At 41.0% G+C, this 16,644-nt stretch overlaps 1 protein-coding gene and 1 non-coding gene across 3 annotated transcripts in view; one reads left to right on the top strand and one right to left on the bottom strand.

The window, feature by feature from the left end:
- The window catches only part of PSMG2 (proteasome assembly chaperone 2), a 22,572-nt gene extending 8,084 nt beyond the window's left edge, over positions 1–14,488 (top strand). The window contains exons 3-7 of one of the 2 annotated variants that reach the window (XM_037727868.1): positions 2,337–2,395; positions 7,922–8,040; positions 9,849–10,022; positions 13,171–13,291; positions 14,194–14,488. In XM_037727868.1, coding sequence (XP_037583796.1) covers positions 2,337–2,395; positions 7,922–8,040; positions 9,849–10,022; positions 13,171–13,291; positions 14,194–14,283 — 563 coding nt within the window. In that variant the 3' untranslated portion in view covers positions 14,284–14,488. Of the gene's footprint in view, positions 1–2,336; positions 2,396–7,921; positions 8,041–9,848; positions 10,023–13,170; positions 13,292–14,187 lie in introns of both variants that reach the window. The other variant, XM_017498463.1, reaches the window with a different exon arrangement.
- Positions 14,489–15,202: 714 nt separating this feature from the next.
- LOC119466942 lies at positions 15,203–15,320 on the bottom strand. The gene has a single exon (XR_005195453.1). It is a non-coding gene; the product is annotated as a 5S ribosomal RNA (ribosomal RNA).
- Positions 15,321–16,644: the final 1,324 nt, after the last annotated feature.

The following is a 16,644-nucleotide window of genomic DNA, read 5'->3' as shown; positions in this document are numbered from 1 at the left end:
TGGAGTGCAGTGGTGTGATCTCAGCTCATTGCATCCTCTGCCTCCTGAGTTTAAGGGATTCTCCTGCCTCAGCCTCCCAAAGTGCTGGAATTACAGGCATGAGCCACTGTGCCCAGCCCCCATAAACTTTTTTAAAGCATCAGTGGTTTCACCATTTACCTACCCAAGCTTCACCATAAATTTGATGTTTGTTCTCCCTTCAGTTTAAGCAGAATTCATGTTGCTCTGATAGGGGCACTTAATGTCTTATACTTCTTAGCACCTCAAACCAGATCCTTTTCAGGCATGTTATAACAAGTCAGTACAAGTTTATTTTGGTACAAAAATGTTTTCATAAATACATATTCTCTGTGACTTTTTTGAAGACCCCTCATATATCCCATTGTTATACTATGCCATTGAAATCTCTTTTACTCTAGAGCAGTCTCTCTCTTTTTTTTTTTTTTCCCCCTATCACAAACTGATTGATTGAAGAAGAGATTGGGCCCATTGTCTTATATAATGTCCCACTTTCTGATTTGTCTGATTATGTCCTCATGTCATTTGGCTTGTTCTTCTATCCCCTGTATTTTCTGTAACTGAAGTTAGCTCTAAAGGCTTGATTAGATAAAAGGTTAATGTCTTGAGGCAGAATACATAAAAGGTATTGTTGCTTTCATGTTGTATCACATCAGAAGAAAAAAGTACTAGGAAACAGGAACCTAGCAACAAAAATAATTGCATAGGCCAGCTGCAGTGGCTCACACCTGTAATCCTAGCACTTTGGGAGGCCGAGACGGGTGAATTTTCTGAGCTCAGGAGTTCGAGACCAGCCTGGGCAATACAGTGAAACCCCATCTCTACTAAAATACAAAATATTAGCCCCAGCATGGCAGCATGCACCTGTAATCTCAGCTACTTGGGAGGCTGAGACAGGAAAATCGCTTGAACCCAGGAGGTGGAGGTTGCAGTGAGCCACTGTTGCACCATTGCACTCCAGCCTGGGTGACAGAGTGAGACTCCATCTTAAAAAATAATAATACAAAAATTAGCCCAGCATGGTGGTGTGCACCTGTAATCCTAGCTACTCGGGAGGCTGAGACAGGAGAATCGCTTGAATGCGATTCTCAAGAGGTTCAAGAGATGGAGGTTGCAGTGAGCCAAGATCACGCCACTGCACATCCACCCTGGATGACAGAGCGAGACTCTGTCTCAAAAAAAGAGAATTGCATGATATACTGATGAGGAGAGTATTGCTGTTACTGAAGAAGGGGTAGCTTACAAAGCTTAGCCTGCCCACCTGCCACGATACATTCTTTTTCAAACCTAGGTCTGTTGTTGATTTGGACTACATGTGTTTGTCAAGGATAGGTTAGAGGCTGAGTAAGCTGTGCCGAAGTCTCTTTTTTTCTAAATGTATACTCATTTCCCCTAATTGCTAAACTTCCTTTGGACTGAACATACCTAGTGCTTGCTAGATTTGCTGAGTTCAGCATGCCCCTCCCACCCCCTGTCATACCACATCATGCCAGCCATAACAATCTCTGAAAAACCTGTAACAGTAGAGACCTGATCCACCAAAGGATTTGCCCAGTCTAGGGTTATTTGCAATCTCTTTATAGTAACCAACATTTGCCTCTTAGTGCAATAGTAATCCTGTGTCCTTAGAGACTCTTTTGTCCCTGACTGAGACAGGAGCTTCTCATTCTTAGAAGTGAAGTTGGGCAGGGAAGCCTTAAGCATCTCTAGAGTGGGCCCCTTGTAGCCCACTGATGAAAGCTGTGGATCTTTTTCCCAGAAAAAAATGCAAACACATTGACTCACAGGACATTTTACATGTTATTTTAGATCTTTCAAAAACTTCTGAGGAACACACATGTACCTATTTCAGGGATTTTATTACATGGCTAGCATTCTCTTACCTTTTACTGTTTCTTCTATTAATCCCAATGAGTGTTGCTGTTCTCTGGAGACAAGAGGGGAGAATATCAAAAGCCAAAAAGTTCAGTTTTCTTAAGGATGATTTTATTTGTCGTAATACCAGAAATTTTCAGGGGAATACTTCTCAATTTTTACAGTTAAAGTCAGAAGAAAAATAATTTTTTATATTCTCTCACAGTTAACTTTTCAGAAATGAATCTGTTCCATAGATTAAAACTCACTGGCTCATTTTAAGGTACTTCTAAAATGTCTTATTTTAACCAGATGACATATATGTTCCATATTTTAATTATTGAAAATATTTAAATGCAAAAGGTATTATAGTTGAATTTTTATTTTTTATCATAATAATTTCAACTTGTATAACTTCCTCATTTTAACTATTGTATGATTTCATTTTCTTCTTGTTTTAATAGTATATTCATTGCCTTCAAGAAAGCTGGTGGCTCTTCAGTTAAGATCCATTTTTATTAAGGTTAGTATGATGTAGTTGACTTTTTGTTTACTAAAGTGTAATGAGAAAATACCAAGTCAGTATCATTAGGAATTAACATTAAAAAATTACTACTGTTTTATTGTATGTACAGTTAAGAAGATCTGATTCTATAGAGAAATAATCTTACAGTATTTCAGATGTGTTTCCATTTTTTCATAATTATATAGAAAGGAAGTAGGACTTTTATCTTGAGTGTTATATACTTTGAGTTCATGGTGAAAACGTTTAAGCATATGAATAGTAGAGGTTTATTCCATTTGTATTACATTTCAGCTGGTGGCATCTACATATAAATTATATATCTATCAAATTATGTATGTGTCATAAAATATTCTGAATCCGACTTCTTTCTCCTCCACTGCTACCACTGAGTCCAAACCACTGGCATCTTCATGCCCCTGACTCTACTCTTGCCCCAGCCACCTCCCACCAACAGCAGGACCAATGATCCTCTTAACCTACACCGCATCGCTACTCTCTTCAGAACCCTCCCGTGGCTTCTCCTCTCACTCAAAATGAATTTGTGATCCAGGAAAAGGGGTTTGCTGCCTGATGCACTATGACACCGAGTTTTTGAAAAAACAAAGGCTTCATAAATTTTTCAAAATTTTTTTGAAAAAAGAAAGGCTTGCAAATTGACTCCCAAGAAGACAGGAGTCAAGCTCAAATCTGCTTCCCCATGTTGGCTTCAAGGCAGTGTTTTTATTAGAAAAGGATCAGAGGGTAGATTCTGAGATTAGTAGATTAGCGATGGAAGGAAAGGGGAGATCTGGAAAATCCTTTGGCATGCAAAAATCCTTCATGCTAACTCATAGGACCCATGTGCCAGTTTGGGGAATGAGCATGAAACATGGCGGTGGAGAGTCAGCTTGTGACACCAGCAAGCTTGTTCTGTGCAGACTTCAGTTGGCCATATTGGTTCCAACCAATTTCAGCCAATGCTTTTATCCCATAAGGGGAGGAAGTTTCAGTATTTTAGCAAGTTGTTTTTTATCTACTATGCTGCAAACTCAATCATTTCTTTCTTTCTTTCTTTTTTTTTTTTTTTTTTAAGACAGAGTCTCCTCTGTTGCCCAGGCTTAAGTGCAGTTCTATGATCTGAACTCACTGAAGCCTCTGCCATCCAGGGTTCAAGTGATTCTTCCACCTCAGCCTGTAGGATTAGAGGCACACGCCACCACGCTGGCTCATTTTTGTATTTTTAGTAGAGACAGGGTTTTGCCATATTGGCCAGGCTGGTCTCCAACTCCGGGCCTCAAGTGATCCACCCACCTTGGCCTCTCAAAGTGCTGGGTGGATTACAGGTGTGAGCCACGCCCAGCCCAAACTCAAGAATTTCTGTTAGTCATTGGTTTCTTTAACTTTTTGGGGATGGTTTCAAATTCACAGCCCTTTCTGGGGCCTATGAGGCTCTATGTCTATGCCATCTAATACGGTAGCCACTAGCCACATGTAGCTGTTTAGTTCCTCAATCACCCTAATCACGTTTCAAGTTCTCAGGAGCCCCATATGGCAAATGACCAGCATAACAAGAGTCATGGTGAGAGGGAGTTCTGCCAGACTGCTGCTCTGTGGAGTCTAACCTGCAGCCACACTGGCTTCCCTGTTGTTAGACATTAAGCTCATCCTGTCTCAGTCTTTCCACTAGTTTCGCTGCCAAAATTCATTTTCTTAGAGACCCAAATTGTTCACCTCCTTTAGTGTTTTCTTAAATGTTTCTTCATCAGAAAGGCCCTCCTAGATAGTCATTTCTTCCTTTTTTGAAACAGGGTCTTTCTTGCTCTGTCCCCCAGGCTGGAGTGTAGTGGCATGATCTTGGCTCACTGCAACCTCCACCTCCCAGGCTCAAGCTATTCTCCCATCTCAGCCTCCTGAGTAGCTGGGATTACAGGTATACACCACCATGCCCAGCTGATTTTTGTGATTTTCATAGAGGTGGGGTTTTGCCATGTTGCCCAGGCTGGTCTCAAACTCCTGAGCTCAAGCAATTCAGCTCCCCAAAGTGCTGGGATTATAGGTGTGAGCCACCGTACCTAGCCTCTTTTTTTTTTTTTTTTTTTTTTTTTTTTTCCTGAGTCAAGGTCTTGCTCTGCCCAGGCTTGGGTGCAGTAGCACAATCATAACTCACTGCAGCCTCGACCTCCTGGGTGTACCACTATGTCTGGCTAAATTTTTTAAATTTTTGGTAGAGAGGAGGTCTCACCATATTGCCCAAACTGGTCTTAAACTCCTAAGCTTGAAGGATCCTTCCACCTTGGTCTCCCAAAAGTGTTGAGATTACAGGCGTGAGCATCTGTGCCCAGCCTCTGACAACACTTTCTGTCTCCTTTTCCTACATTAACTTTCTTGAAACTCATCACTGCCTGGCAAGTCATTGATAGATTGAGATGGAGTCTTCCTTTGTCACCCAGGCTGGAGTACAGTGGCACAATCTCAGCTCACTGCAACTTCCACCTTGTGGGGTCAAGCGATTCTCCTGCCTCAGCCTCCTGAGCAGCTGAGATTACAGGTACATGCCACCATGCCTGGCTAATTTTGTATGTTTTTTAGTAGAGACGGGGTTTCAGCATGCTGGCCAGGCTGGTCTCAAACTCCTGACCTCAGGCGACCAACTCTCCTTGGCCTCCCAAAGTGGTGGGATTACAGGCATGAGCACCTGTCCCTTTTTTTTTTTTTTTTGAAATGAAGTTTCACTCTTGTCACTCAGCCTGGAGTGCAGTGGCGAGATCTCAGCTCACTGCAACCTCTACCTCGGGAATTCAAGCGATTCTCCTGCCTTAGCCTCCTGAGTAGCTGGGATTACAGGCGCCAGCCACCACACCTGGCTAATTTTTGTATTTTTAGGAGAGTTGGGGTTTCACCATGTTGGTCAGGCTGGTCTCGAACTCTTGATCTTAGGTGATCCACTGCCTTGACCTCCCAAAGTGCTATGATTACAGGTGTGACCCAGTGGGCCCCGCCAAAAGTAAGCTTCTGAAAAGAATGATGAAGTGTCATTTACTCTTATATCCCCAGCTCCTAAGATAGTGTCTTGCACATAGAGAAGCTCTCAGTAAATATTTGCTGAGAGATTTTTTGGAGTGACCTGAGGTATCATCTGTTCAGAAAGTTAGAAATACAGGATTTTAGTGATATGATTAACTGCATAGTACTTTCATTGAAGTATGACATACATGAGAAAAGTGCACAAATCATATAAGTATACAGCTTGGTGAATTTTTACGCAGTAAACCCTCTGTGAAACAGGCTTACAGATTAAGACATAGAGCATTGTCAGCACTCCAGAGGTCCCCATAATGCGTCCTAGTCAATATTCTGTTGGTGGAATCCTGTGGTCTGTACTTAGGGCAACTAGCTTCCTTCCTCAACTTTCTGTTTTTGGGGTTCACTCTCGTTTTTGGAAGTAACCAAAGTTCTTTCATTCTCAGTTCTGTGTGGTGGTAAGTTGTATACATAAGCCATAATTCATCCATGGTACTTCTGAAATTGCATTATATTTTTTCCAGTTTTCTAACTATTATGAATAATGCTCCTAAGACTATTTTTAATTCTTACATTACAATCACTGCTTTCTTTTGTTAACAACATTATAAACCCAAAGTTTTGCAGGGAGAGTTCATAATATTTTTACATTGTACCACATGGCTTTTTGTTCTCTTCCTAATCAATGTAAGTTAAAAAATTATTTAACATATAATTTAAGTTTTTGGCAGCTGGAAGTAAAGAGTGATTTAAAAATAGCAAACATTTATTGAGCATTGATTCTTTGCACTGGTACTGTTCTAAGTACCTTATATTTATTACTTAATCCTCACGACAGTCCTATGAGACAGGTACTAGTATTATCTTCATTTTTCAAAGGAAATACTGAAGTACAGAAAGGTTAAGCAGTTGCCTGAGACATGGTCTGTGGGAGGCAGGACCAGCATATTCCAACCCAGGCAGCCTGGCTCCAGAGCCTGCCTCTTTTCTTTTCCTTTTTTTTTTTTCTTTCTGAGATGGTATCACTGTATTACCCAGGCTAGAGTACAGTGGCACAATTATGGCTCACTGCAGCCCTCACCTCCCAGGCTCAAGTGATCCTCCCACCTCAGCCTCCCGAGTAGCTGGGGCTACAAACGTGCACCACCATGCCTAATTTTTTTTTATTTTTAGGAACAGGGTCTCACTATATTGCCTAGGCTGTTCTTTAACTCCTGGGCTCACTCAATCTGCCCACCTTGGCCTCCCAAAGTGTTGGAATTACAGGAGTGAGCCACCATGCCTGGCCCAGAGCCTGCCTTTCTTAAGCTCTATACTAGACTACCTTCTTATTTTTAAAAGTTAGCCTGCATTACTTACTTGCATTTTAAAATTTATTGAATAGTTATTTTGTGGGCAGTCCTTGAAAAGTTTTCATAAAGTGGGCTCCCCCAGAATTTTATGACCCACATTCCAGATTTACCAACTTTTAACATCTTGCCACACCTGCTTGATCTCTCGCTTTCTACGCATGTACACGCAGTTTCCTTCTTCCAAACAATCCAGAAGTAGGCTAGCAACATAATTGTGTCATCCCTACATACTTCAGCACACCTCTTACAAGAACAAGGACACCATTACCCCAACAAGGACACCATTACCCCAGGAAAACCAGCATTTAATGAATTATTCAATAGTATCATCCAACATATTCAAATTTCCCCAGTTGTTCCCAAAATATCCTTCAATTCTGGATCCATTCATGGTTCGCAGGTTGTGTTTGGCTGTTACATCTTTTTAGTTGTTATCCTTCAGAGTTAAATTGGCCTGCCCCTTTCTTTCTTTATAATATTCACTACTTTGAGGAGTCAGGGCCGGATGTGGGGCATTCCCCATTCATCTGATTGTTTCTATGTGACCAAATTCGGGTCACAAATTTCTGGCAAGAGCCCCTCACAGATGACCGTGTATCGGTTATTAGGTAACAATCAATTACTTAAGTAGAGAACTGGAAATTCTCCTTTGTCCTCATGATTCATTGATTTTTTTTTTTTTTTTTTTTTTTTGAGACAGAGTCTTACTCTGTTGCCCAGGTTGGAATGCAATGGTGCGATCTTGGCTCACTGCAGCCTTCACCTCCCGGGTTCAAGTGATTCTCTTGCCTCAGCCTCCTGAGTAGGTGGGATTATAGGTACCCGCCACCACGCCCAGATAATTTTTGTATTTTCAGTAGATATGGGGTTTCACTATGTTGGCCAGGCTGGTCTCAAACTCCTGACCTCAGGTGATCCACCTGCCTCCCAAAGTACTGAGACCACAGGCATGAGCTACCATGCACGGCCATTCATTTCTTAATTATAAAGATACTTTAGATAATTCACTGGTCTTTTACTTTCAGTTTAAGCACAGTAAGTGGATCGGAAAATAATTGCAGTATATATAAATGATATATCATCACATAAAGTTGATGAAATATATAGAATGTTCGTATGTTCTAAGACTAACTTTTAGATTTTTTTTTTATTCTCTCAATGGTATGCAAAGTATAAATCAAAGCCATTCTGTGAAAAACTGCTTTCCTGGGTGAAAAGTAGCAGCTGTGCCAGAGTCATCGTTCTTTCAAGCAGTCATTCATATCAGCGTAATGATCTGCAGCTTCGTAGGTATGTTCCTGCCTCTGGAAAGTTATTTTTGGTATGGATTATACTATGATAATTTCCCTATTAAAAAGTTAACCTTTAAAAGCCATGTAGATCCTTACCTCTCCTCACTAGAGTTTAGAAAGAGGAGGGTAAAAGAAAGTCAGGAGATGGGAGGGAGTGCAGTTAAACAAATCTTTTCAGTTCCTGTGAGCTGAGTAGAGTTGGGGCACAGGAAGACTTGGTTTAAAGAGAGAGAGAGATTGGGAACCATGCCTTAGTGTTTCCTGTCACAGGCATGACAACATCACAGAGCTCAGCTAACTAAGAGAACAGGAGAAAAGGTACTCAAGATTTATTGGTTGATAACTTTTGAAAGATTAATATTTTCACTTATTTCCATATATGCAATCATTTTTTAAAAAAAACATTTACTTTTTAGGCCAGGCGCGGTGGCTCACGCCTGTAATCCCAGCACTTTGGGAGGCCTTGGCGGGCGGATCACGAGGTCAAGAGATTGAGACCGTCCTGGCCAACATGGTGAAACCCCATCTCTACTAAAAAAAATACAAAAATTAGCTGGGCATGGTGGCACGTGCCTGTAGTCCCAGCTACTCGGGAGGCTGAGACAGAATTGCATGAACCTGAGAGGCGGAGGTTACAGTGAGCCGAGATTACACCACTGCACTCCAGCCTGGTGACAGAGCAAGACTCTGTCTCAAAAAAAAAAAATTTACTTTGAGACAGGGTCTCGCTATGTTGCCCAGGCTGGTCTCAGAATTCCTGGTTTCAAGCAGTCTGCCTGCCTCAGCCTCCAAAGTATTGGGATTGCATTTGTGAGGCCACTGCACCTGGCCACATGCTACCATTTGTATTTGCAGAAATCCACTTGCCTAAAGTGTAGCCCCCTGGCATATCAGAGTGAGTTCTTAAATGGAAGACAAAGTATCCCAGAAATAGAACTATAAGCTATCATTATCACATAACATTGGTAAGATATCATATAGAATACTCTCATACTCCAAGATGTAGCTTTTATTTTCATTTTTATTTTTTGAGACAGAGTCTTGCTCTGTCACCCAGGCTGGAGTGCAGTGGCACAATCTCACCTAACTGCAACCTCTGCCTCCTGGATTCAAGCGATTTTCCTGCCTCAGCCTCCTGAATAGCTGGGATTTACAGGTGCCTGCCACCATGCCCAACTAATATTTGTATTTTTAGTAGAGGCAGGGTTACACCATGTTGGCCAGGCTGGTCTTGAACTCCTGACCTTCGGTGATCCACTTGCGGGCCTCCCAAAGTGCTGGGATTACAGGCATGAGCCACTGCACCTGGCCCTAAGATGTAGCTTTTAGATAATTTATTTTTTATTTTGGGGGGGATGGAGTCTCGCTCTGTCACCCAGGCTGTAGTGCAGTGGTGCAATCTTGGCTCACTGCAACCTTTTTAGATCACATAGATCATAACTTTTATTATTTATATACGTATAAAATCAGGATGAAAAAAATACCAGTAAGCCAAGTTACCTTTCAAAATGAGCTAATTTATAGAACTTTCACAAAAGACATTACAGGCTTCGTGGCAGAAGGGAGCATAGCTGTGGGAGATTTTTGCGGTGAGCCTGCCTAAGTGTTTCTGTCTCTTTATATTGTCTCCTAATTATGTAAGTAGCAAATCAGAGCAATATTTTTTACTTAGGTCTGCTGATACTTGTTTTTTGCCTGTGCAGCAGAATATACAGAGACCAAGAGAATTTTAGCTAGAGAACCAATGTTTGCCTTCAAGTTCATATTTGTGACTTTTTAAAAAGTTAACTATACGATTATTTCTAGTACTCCATTCCGGTACCTCCTTACACCTTCTATGCAAAAAAGTGTTCAAAATAAAATAAAGAGCCTTAACTGGCAAGAAATGGAAAAAAGCCGGTGTATTCCTGAAATAGATGATTCCGAGTTTTGTATCCGTATTCCAGGAGGAGGTATCACAAAAGCACTCTATGATGAAAGGTGAGTTTGTTTGCCTGTTCATTTGTTTCCCACTTTACTTAAAAATGAAATTAGGCTGGGTGTGGTGGTTTACGCCTGTAATCCCAGCACTTTGGGAGGCCAAGGCGGGCAGAGGTCAGGAGACCTATCCCGAAGTCAGGAGATAGAGACCATCCTGGCTAACACAGTGAAACCCCATGTCTACTAAAAATACAAAAAATAAGCCAGATGTGGTGGCGCACGCCTGTAGTCCCAGCTACTCTGGAGGCAGGAGAATCGCTTGAAGCCTGGAGGCAGAGATCGCAGTGAGCCAAGATTGCTCCAGCCTGGGTGACAGAGCAAGACTCCGTCTCAAAAAAAAAAAAGGAAATTAATGCAGTGAGCTGAGATCGCGCTACTGCACTCTAGCCTGGGCGACAGAGGAGATTCTGTCTCAAAAACAAAATGAAATTAAGACAGTCGGAATATATTGGATTACTTATTGAAACTTTGAAAATATATTTATAAAACAGGTACTATTTTAGAGCTCGTATTTAGGAGAGAGATTTAAACTTGGTTATAGAATTGTTTCCTAAAAAGTTATATTTAGTGCTTTATTTTGTATGACTTTTTAGGGCTTCTGATAGTCTTTGCAACCTCTACAGGCAAACTTATTTCTCTATTATTTCTCTCTTCTCTAGTTTTTATTTTCTTCTGCAGCTTTGGGTTTGGTTTGCTCTTTTTTCTCTTTCCCAAGGTGTCAACTTAGGTTATTGATTTAAAAGTTTTTTCTTTTTTACTGAATGTATTTACAGCTATAAATTTCCCTCTTAGCACTGCTTTCACTACAATTTGACATGTTGTGTTTTAATTTTCACTTATCTCTCAGTATTTTCTCATTTCCCTTGTGTTTTTGTTGTCCTCCTTGCAAACACCTACCTCCTTTCTAAGAGTCAGCTCACCCTTCACCTCCTGTCTGCAGCCTTGCCTCTTCCTGTCTTCTAACAAGGAAGTTGCCAGTCTCTGCACTCCACCTCTTCTATACTTTGTTGCACTTACCTTACAGATCAGTCCTCCTAGACTATTGCTTCCGACCAATTAGAGTCACTAATACCAGACTTGCCCTCCTGCCATAAAAAAACTGGAACTGGACAGAATTTACGAAAACAGCTGTTTTCCAGACATTAGACTACAGGCAGCACACAACTGTCATCCCTGAGAGAAGGCAAATTTTAAAAGTCTACAGTTGCCCGGCTTTCCGCTGGGAGATACTTCTGGACTGCAGCACAGGCAGGGGAACCCAAACAGAGCACAGTGGTCTTGCTGAGTGGAGATGAGTTAAGACTACAAGGAGCCAAGGCAACTGGAAATACAGGGCAGAGAACCAGAGGGCAGGGGTGGCTCATAAGAGTCCGGAGGTCTGTCTCCTTGGGTCTTTTTCTGAATTCTAAGCTATGAGTATAAGGTGAAACTATGAGGCCAGGGAAAGAACAGCTTCTGGGTAGTTACAAGCTTGCCCACAAAGTTAGCAGTGATAAACAGAAAATATTTTAAAAGTTAGACCTACTCAGCATCGAACATTCTGGAAATGCAGATTACCCTAAGGAAGCAATATTTAAAATACTCAGTTGTATCAACCAGAATAAAATAGTTCCAAATAAAAAAGTAATAAAATAGTCATCCTCTGCCTTTCTTTTTAACACAAGGCCAGAGGGTAATAGTAAAATGATTATCCCACACTATGTTACAAACTAACAGAGGCGCAGTAAGCTGAAGAGCATGCCCTGCACTTTCCAAGTTAAAGCCTTAAAAATGCAGGCACAGCCTGAGAGGCAGCCTTCTTCAGGCGAGAGCCTTGCCAGAGGCCATCAATGCAGAGGCACTTAGGAACTGGAATTTTCTTAGCCATCAGAGCTAATAGTGGTTCCACACAAAGATTGAGAGCCCCTAGGGTATTTGAGAACCAAGTCCTGGGCTAGTGTGAATGGGGCTAACATTTTCTACTTTCTGGTTTTTAGAGACTGAGATACTGTGGTAAGTTAGCCTGGTATCATCTGAGACTTCCTAACATGCATACCAGTCTCCTCTGTGTCTTAAATCACTTTCTTAGAACTTCGCTCACTTTTATTTCTGTAGCTCTCTGTCAGTCTCATGCTTTCAAGTTTTGGCATGGCATTTTTCTCATAGTTCTTGGGTTTTAGGGTATTAGGAATAATTTTTGCATTTACTAGCAAGCAGAACACTTTTTGCATTGGTATATCTTCATCTCACTAGCTTGAGGCGTTTACAGTATGATAGGAGACTTACGTTTTGGAGCTAGAGAGACCTAAGTTCATGTACCATCTCTGCCACTTACTAGATATACAACTTTGGGCATGTTAACTATGTATTCAATCTCTTTAAACCTGTTACCTCAGAAGAGTAGCCAATACCTCTGTCATATTTACTATGTGGTCACTGTTTTAAGCATTTTGCCTCTACTACCTTTCAACCTCACAACAATCTGTGAAGTAGGTTCCATTATCATCCCCCTTTTATAGATGAGGAACACCCCTGGTTAAGTAACTTGCCCAAGGTATCTGGTAAGTGGAAGAGCTCGAATCTGAATCCTGGTGTCTGTCTTTGTTCCCCTTATTCCAAACTGATTCATTTATAAGATGGAGCTAATTATTAGCTTCCTCAGGATTATTACAGGGATTGAGTCATAAAATTTGCAGATAATGCTTTAACACTTAATAATCACTCAACCATTTTTTCGAAGAAGTAGTGACTTTTCTTTAATGATTCCATTAGCTTCCACAATTTCCCTCACTGCTTTAGATTATTAGTAACTAGGTGTTATTTTTTTTCAGCCTCTGCTGTAGTGCTTCTGAAAATTACCATCTTCTGAAGCAGGTTTGGGGAGTAGATCAGAACATAACATATCTGCTGTAGCCAAGGACAGAAAGGCTGCTTTTTCATGCAGCAGTGGGGTGAGGCATGATCGTGCATGTTCCCCAGTGTTACAGAGGCCTGCTCTCACAAGTAGAAAACATCATGTGGGGCAAAGGGAGATGATAAGTGATCTTATAATGTGGTATCTTTTCCTTTCCTAAAACCAGGCAGGTTATCATAGCTGTAAAAACAGACACACTAGAGTCAGCTGTTGTACCTGTGAAAAAATACTGATTCTTATTTTTATTTCTTTTAGCTGTTCTAAAGAAATCCAAATGGCAGTTCTGCTGAAATTTGTTTCAGAAGGGGACAACGTCCCAGATGCATTAGGTCTTGCTGAGTATCTTAATGAGTGGCTTCAGATAATCAAACCACCTGTAAGTTTTATTATAGCTTAAGCCTCTTCTTTGTCTGATTGTGTGTATTCATTAATTTGCATTTTATATACTACCTAAGTCGACCAAATAAGGTTTATATTAAATATAGACATATCTTTACAAAAAATTTAGTTTAAGCTGAATTTTTGAAAATGAGAGGACAGTTAACCAACCTATTATTTACAGTTGTTTAATTAAAGCTGACTTTCCGAGGTGGGCGGATCACAAGGTCAAGAAATCGAGACCATCCTGGCCAACGTGGTGAAACCCCGTCTCTACGAATAAAATAAATAAATAAATCTGACTTTGGGAAAAGGAACATCCTTAATTCTTCATTGTACTTACTATTCATGTTACATTAATTATGCCAGACATAGTCTTGCAATAATAAACAAGCCTTCTTTGGAATTCAGGAATTTTTTTAGGAAAGTAAAAAGTATTGCTATGTCATCAGTAATACTGTAGCTATTGAATATGTATTAGAGTTGGTATTTTTCTTTATTATGAAATGAGAGCATTATACCCAGGAAAGTGAGTTAGCCCTTAGGCATAACAGAACACCCCATAAGGCTGCTTTATAAGGTGGGTAACTGGCTTTTAAATTCATGCTTTTGCCAAGATACAAATCACATGATTTTTTTTTAACCCCTATTCTTTTTTAATGTGATTTTCCCTAATAGATTTCATCTGCAGCCTTTCTGGCATCTCTTTATAATTTGGAACTTAAAGAAATTTATCTTCAGTTAACATGAAGACAAAGAAACTTTATTTCTCCTTAGCAGTAAAACCTGGCTATAAAAGTATCAACCAAAAGAAACAAAAAGGAGAGTTTTATAATACATATTAAAAGGAAATTTAATGGTAAAGTTTAAAGATTAAAATATTTTGTTCTTCAATTACAGAGTGATGAAAAAGCAGCTACTTCACGGTGGAAAATACCAAGTTCTTGGAGATTACTCTTTGGCAGTGGTCTTCCCCCTGCACTTTTTTGATCTGTTTTCCTTTTTATACCTTATACCCAAAACACTTATTACCAACACAACTATTAAACATTCTATACAGAAAATTGTATGATCTGAGAATGAATTAGGAAATTACTTTCATGGCAGATATTAAAGAAAAAAAGATTAAGGGTCATGCTTTTCATTATATACAACAAATGTAAATTTTGTATAATAAAATTTTATATCCTAAGTAGTTTTGTCTTAAATGTATTTTTTTTTACAATTCAGACTCTGTATTAGCTTCCTAGTTCTGCTGTAATAAATCACCACAAACTTAGTGACTTAAAACACACGGTTTAATTTGTACATTAATTAATTTTCATTATGTATTTTAAGTGAAATGAGGCGAGTTCTTGCCATGTTGCCCAGGCTGGTCTCAAACTCCTGGGCTCAGGTGATCCTCCTGCCTTAGCCTCCCAAAGTGCTGGGATTACAGGCATTACATCACCATGCCCAGCCACAAATTTGCTTTTAAATTCAGACTTCTGAGTTCTAGAAGTTAGAAATCCAAAAATGGGTTTGACAATGCTGAAGTTGGGGTGATTGCAGGGTGGTGCTCCTAAGGAAGGCCTTAGGGAGAATGTGTTTCTGCTGGTTTCCATCTTCTCAGGGCTGCCTTATTCTTTGGCTCATGGGCCCTTCTATCTTCAAAGCCAGCAGTTTAGCATCTTCAAATCTCTTTCACTTACAAGGACCCTGTAATTACATTGGGCCCACCCCAATAATCCAGGATAGTTTCCCCAACTCAAAAGAATTTTAGTATAAAAGAAATAATAAAAATAGTTTTCATTTTTAAGTGCCTGCTGCATACCTGTCACTGTTCACCCCTAATCTTCGGGATCTACGATTTCGCTGTGTTACCTCTGCCTTGGCTTTCTCTCTCTCTTTTTTTAAATATTGTTGTAAAAGCCTACAGCACCCAGTATTCCCAGGTGGCCTCCCATCGAAGTACTAACCAGGCCCGACCCTGCTTAGCTTCTGAGATCAGATGAGATCGGCGCATTCAGGGTGGTATGGCTGTAGACTGGGCTTTCTCATCTGTAAAAGAAGGGCTTGTAATATTTAAGAATATACCCTACCTCCCAGCACTCAAATATTTCCTTTTGATATGCAAAGCATTCTGGATTCTGTGAACTAGTTCTCTTTCCGTTTTGGTTAAAATATGAAGTGGGGGTTGACATCAGCAAGATGGCAAAATAGGAAGAAGTACCAGTCATTATTACCGCAAAGAAACACCAATTTAATTTATAGACCAAGATACCAGAAACCAGTTCAGTTGCAAGTGAGTGCAAAATTTGAAATTAGTAAGAAGAGTCATTTTGAGGGCGCCAAGATGACACAGCTCCCAGCGATTGAGATGCAGAGGGCTAGAGGACTTCATGATTCCAAACAAGGTGCCGGGTTCTTTTCTGTGGGACTGATAGGGCACTGGAATTAGGCCCAGGGAAGGAGCCACAGGGCGAGAGCTGCCCACTGGGGCAAATCAAGAGAGCAGGGGTTGTGTGCCTACCTGAACGGTGCAGCCAGCTCGGAGGGTTGGGAACTCAACCCCCTCAGTGCTCTGATTCGCATCCTGTGCTTACCTCATCCCTCCTGCAACCCACTGTCCACAAGAGCCCTACCAGACAGTGGGGAGCTGTGAGTAGTCAATGCAAATCTGAGCAGTGGCTACCGCCAGGCTCAGCAAGTTGTCACAGGAACCTGGGCGGGAGTTTGGACTACGGTCAGCAGGACTGACCTTCCCACAGAGGGAGGCAAAGTTGAAAGCAGGGAAACAGACCATGGGCCTGGCAGGCCCCACCTCCACAGAACTCAAACTGAAGCCCCCACTAGAGAGCTTGGCAGCAAATACACCAGCTTGACCCCAACCAGGAAGATCGAGCTCTGGGAGAGATGCCATTGGGAAGGTGGGGCCAATCTCATCTGCAAACAAACTCCAGGGAAGGACCACCCACCCAGCAACCTGACTGAACCTGAGAGAGCCCAGCAACGCACTCTACAGGCCAAAAAAGATACAGCTCCAACCTCAACAGAAAGTAAGTCCACTCAGAGACTCCTCCTGAAATCACCAACTTCAAAGATTAAAGGGAGATAAATCCACGAAGATGGGGAAAAAACAGCTCAAAAAGGATGAAACCACCAAAGAACAGAACACCCCTTCTTCTCCCAGGGATCACAACTCCTCACCATCAAGGGAACAAAAAAACAGAATGACTGACAAATTGACAGAAGCAGGCTTCAGAAGGTGGGTAATAACAAACTCCTCTAAGTTAAAAGACCATGTTCTAACTCAATGCAAAGAAACTAAGAACCATGAAAAAAGGTTAGATGAAATGCTAACTAGAATAA

This window comes from Cebus imitator, unplaced genomic scaffold (genome assembly GCF_001604975.1).
Source record: "Cebus imitator isolate Cc_AM_T3 unplaced genomic scaffold, Cebus_imitator-1.0 Scaffold242, whole genome shotgun sequence".
Taxonomy (NCBI): Eukaryota; Metazoa; Chordata; class Mammalia; order Primates; family Cebidae; genus Cebus; species Cebus imitator.
The sequence above is the reverse complement of the archived record's forward strand: the minus strand, read 5'-3'. Positions and strand labels throughout refer to the sequence as shown.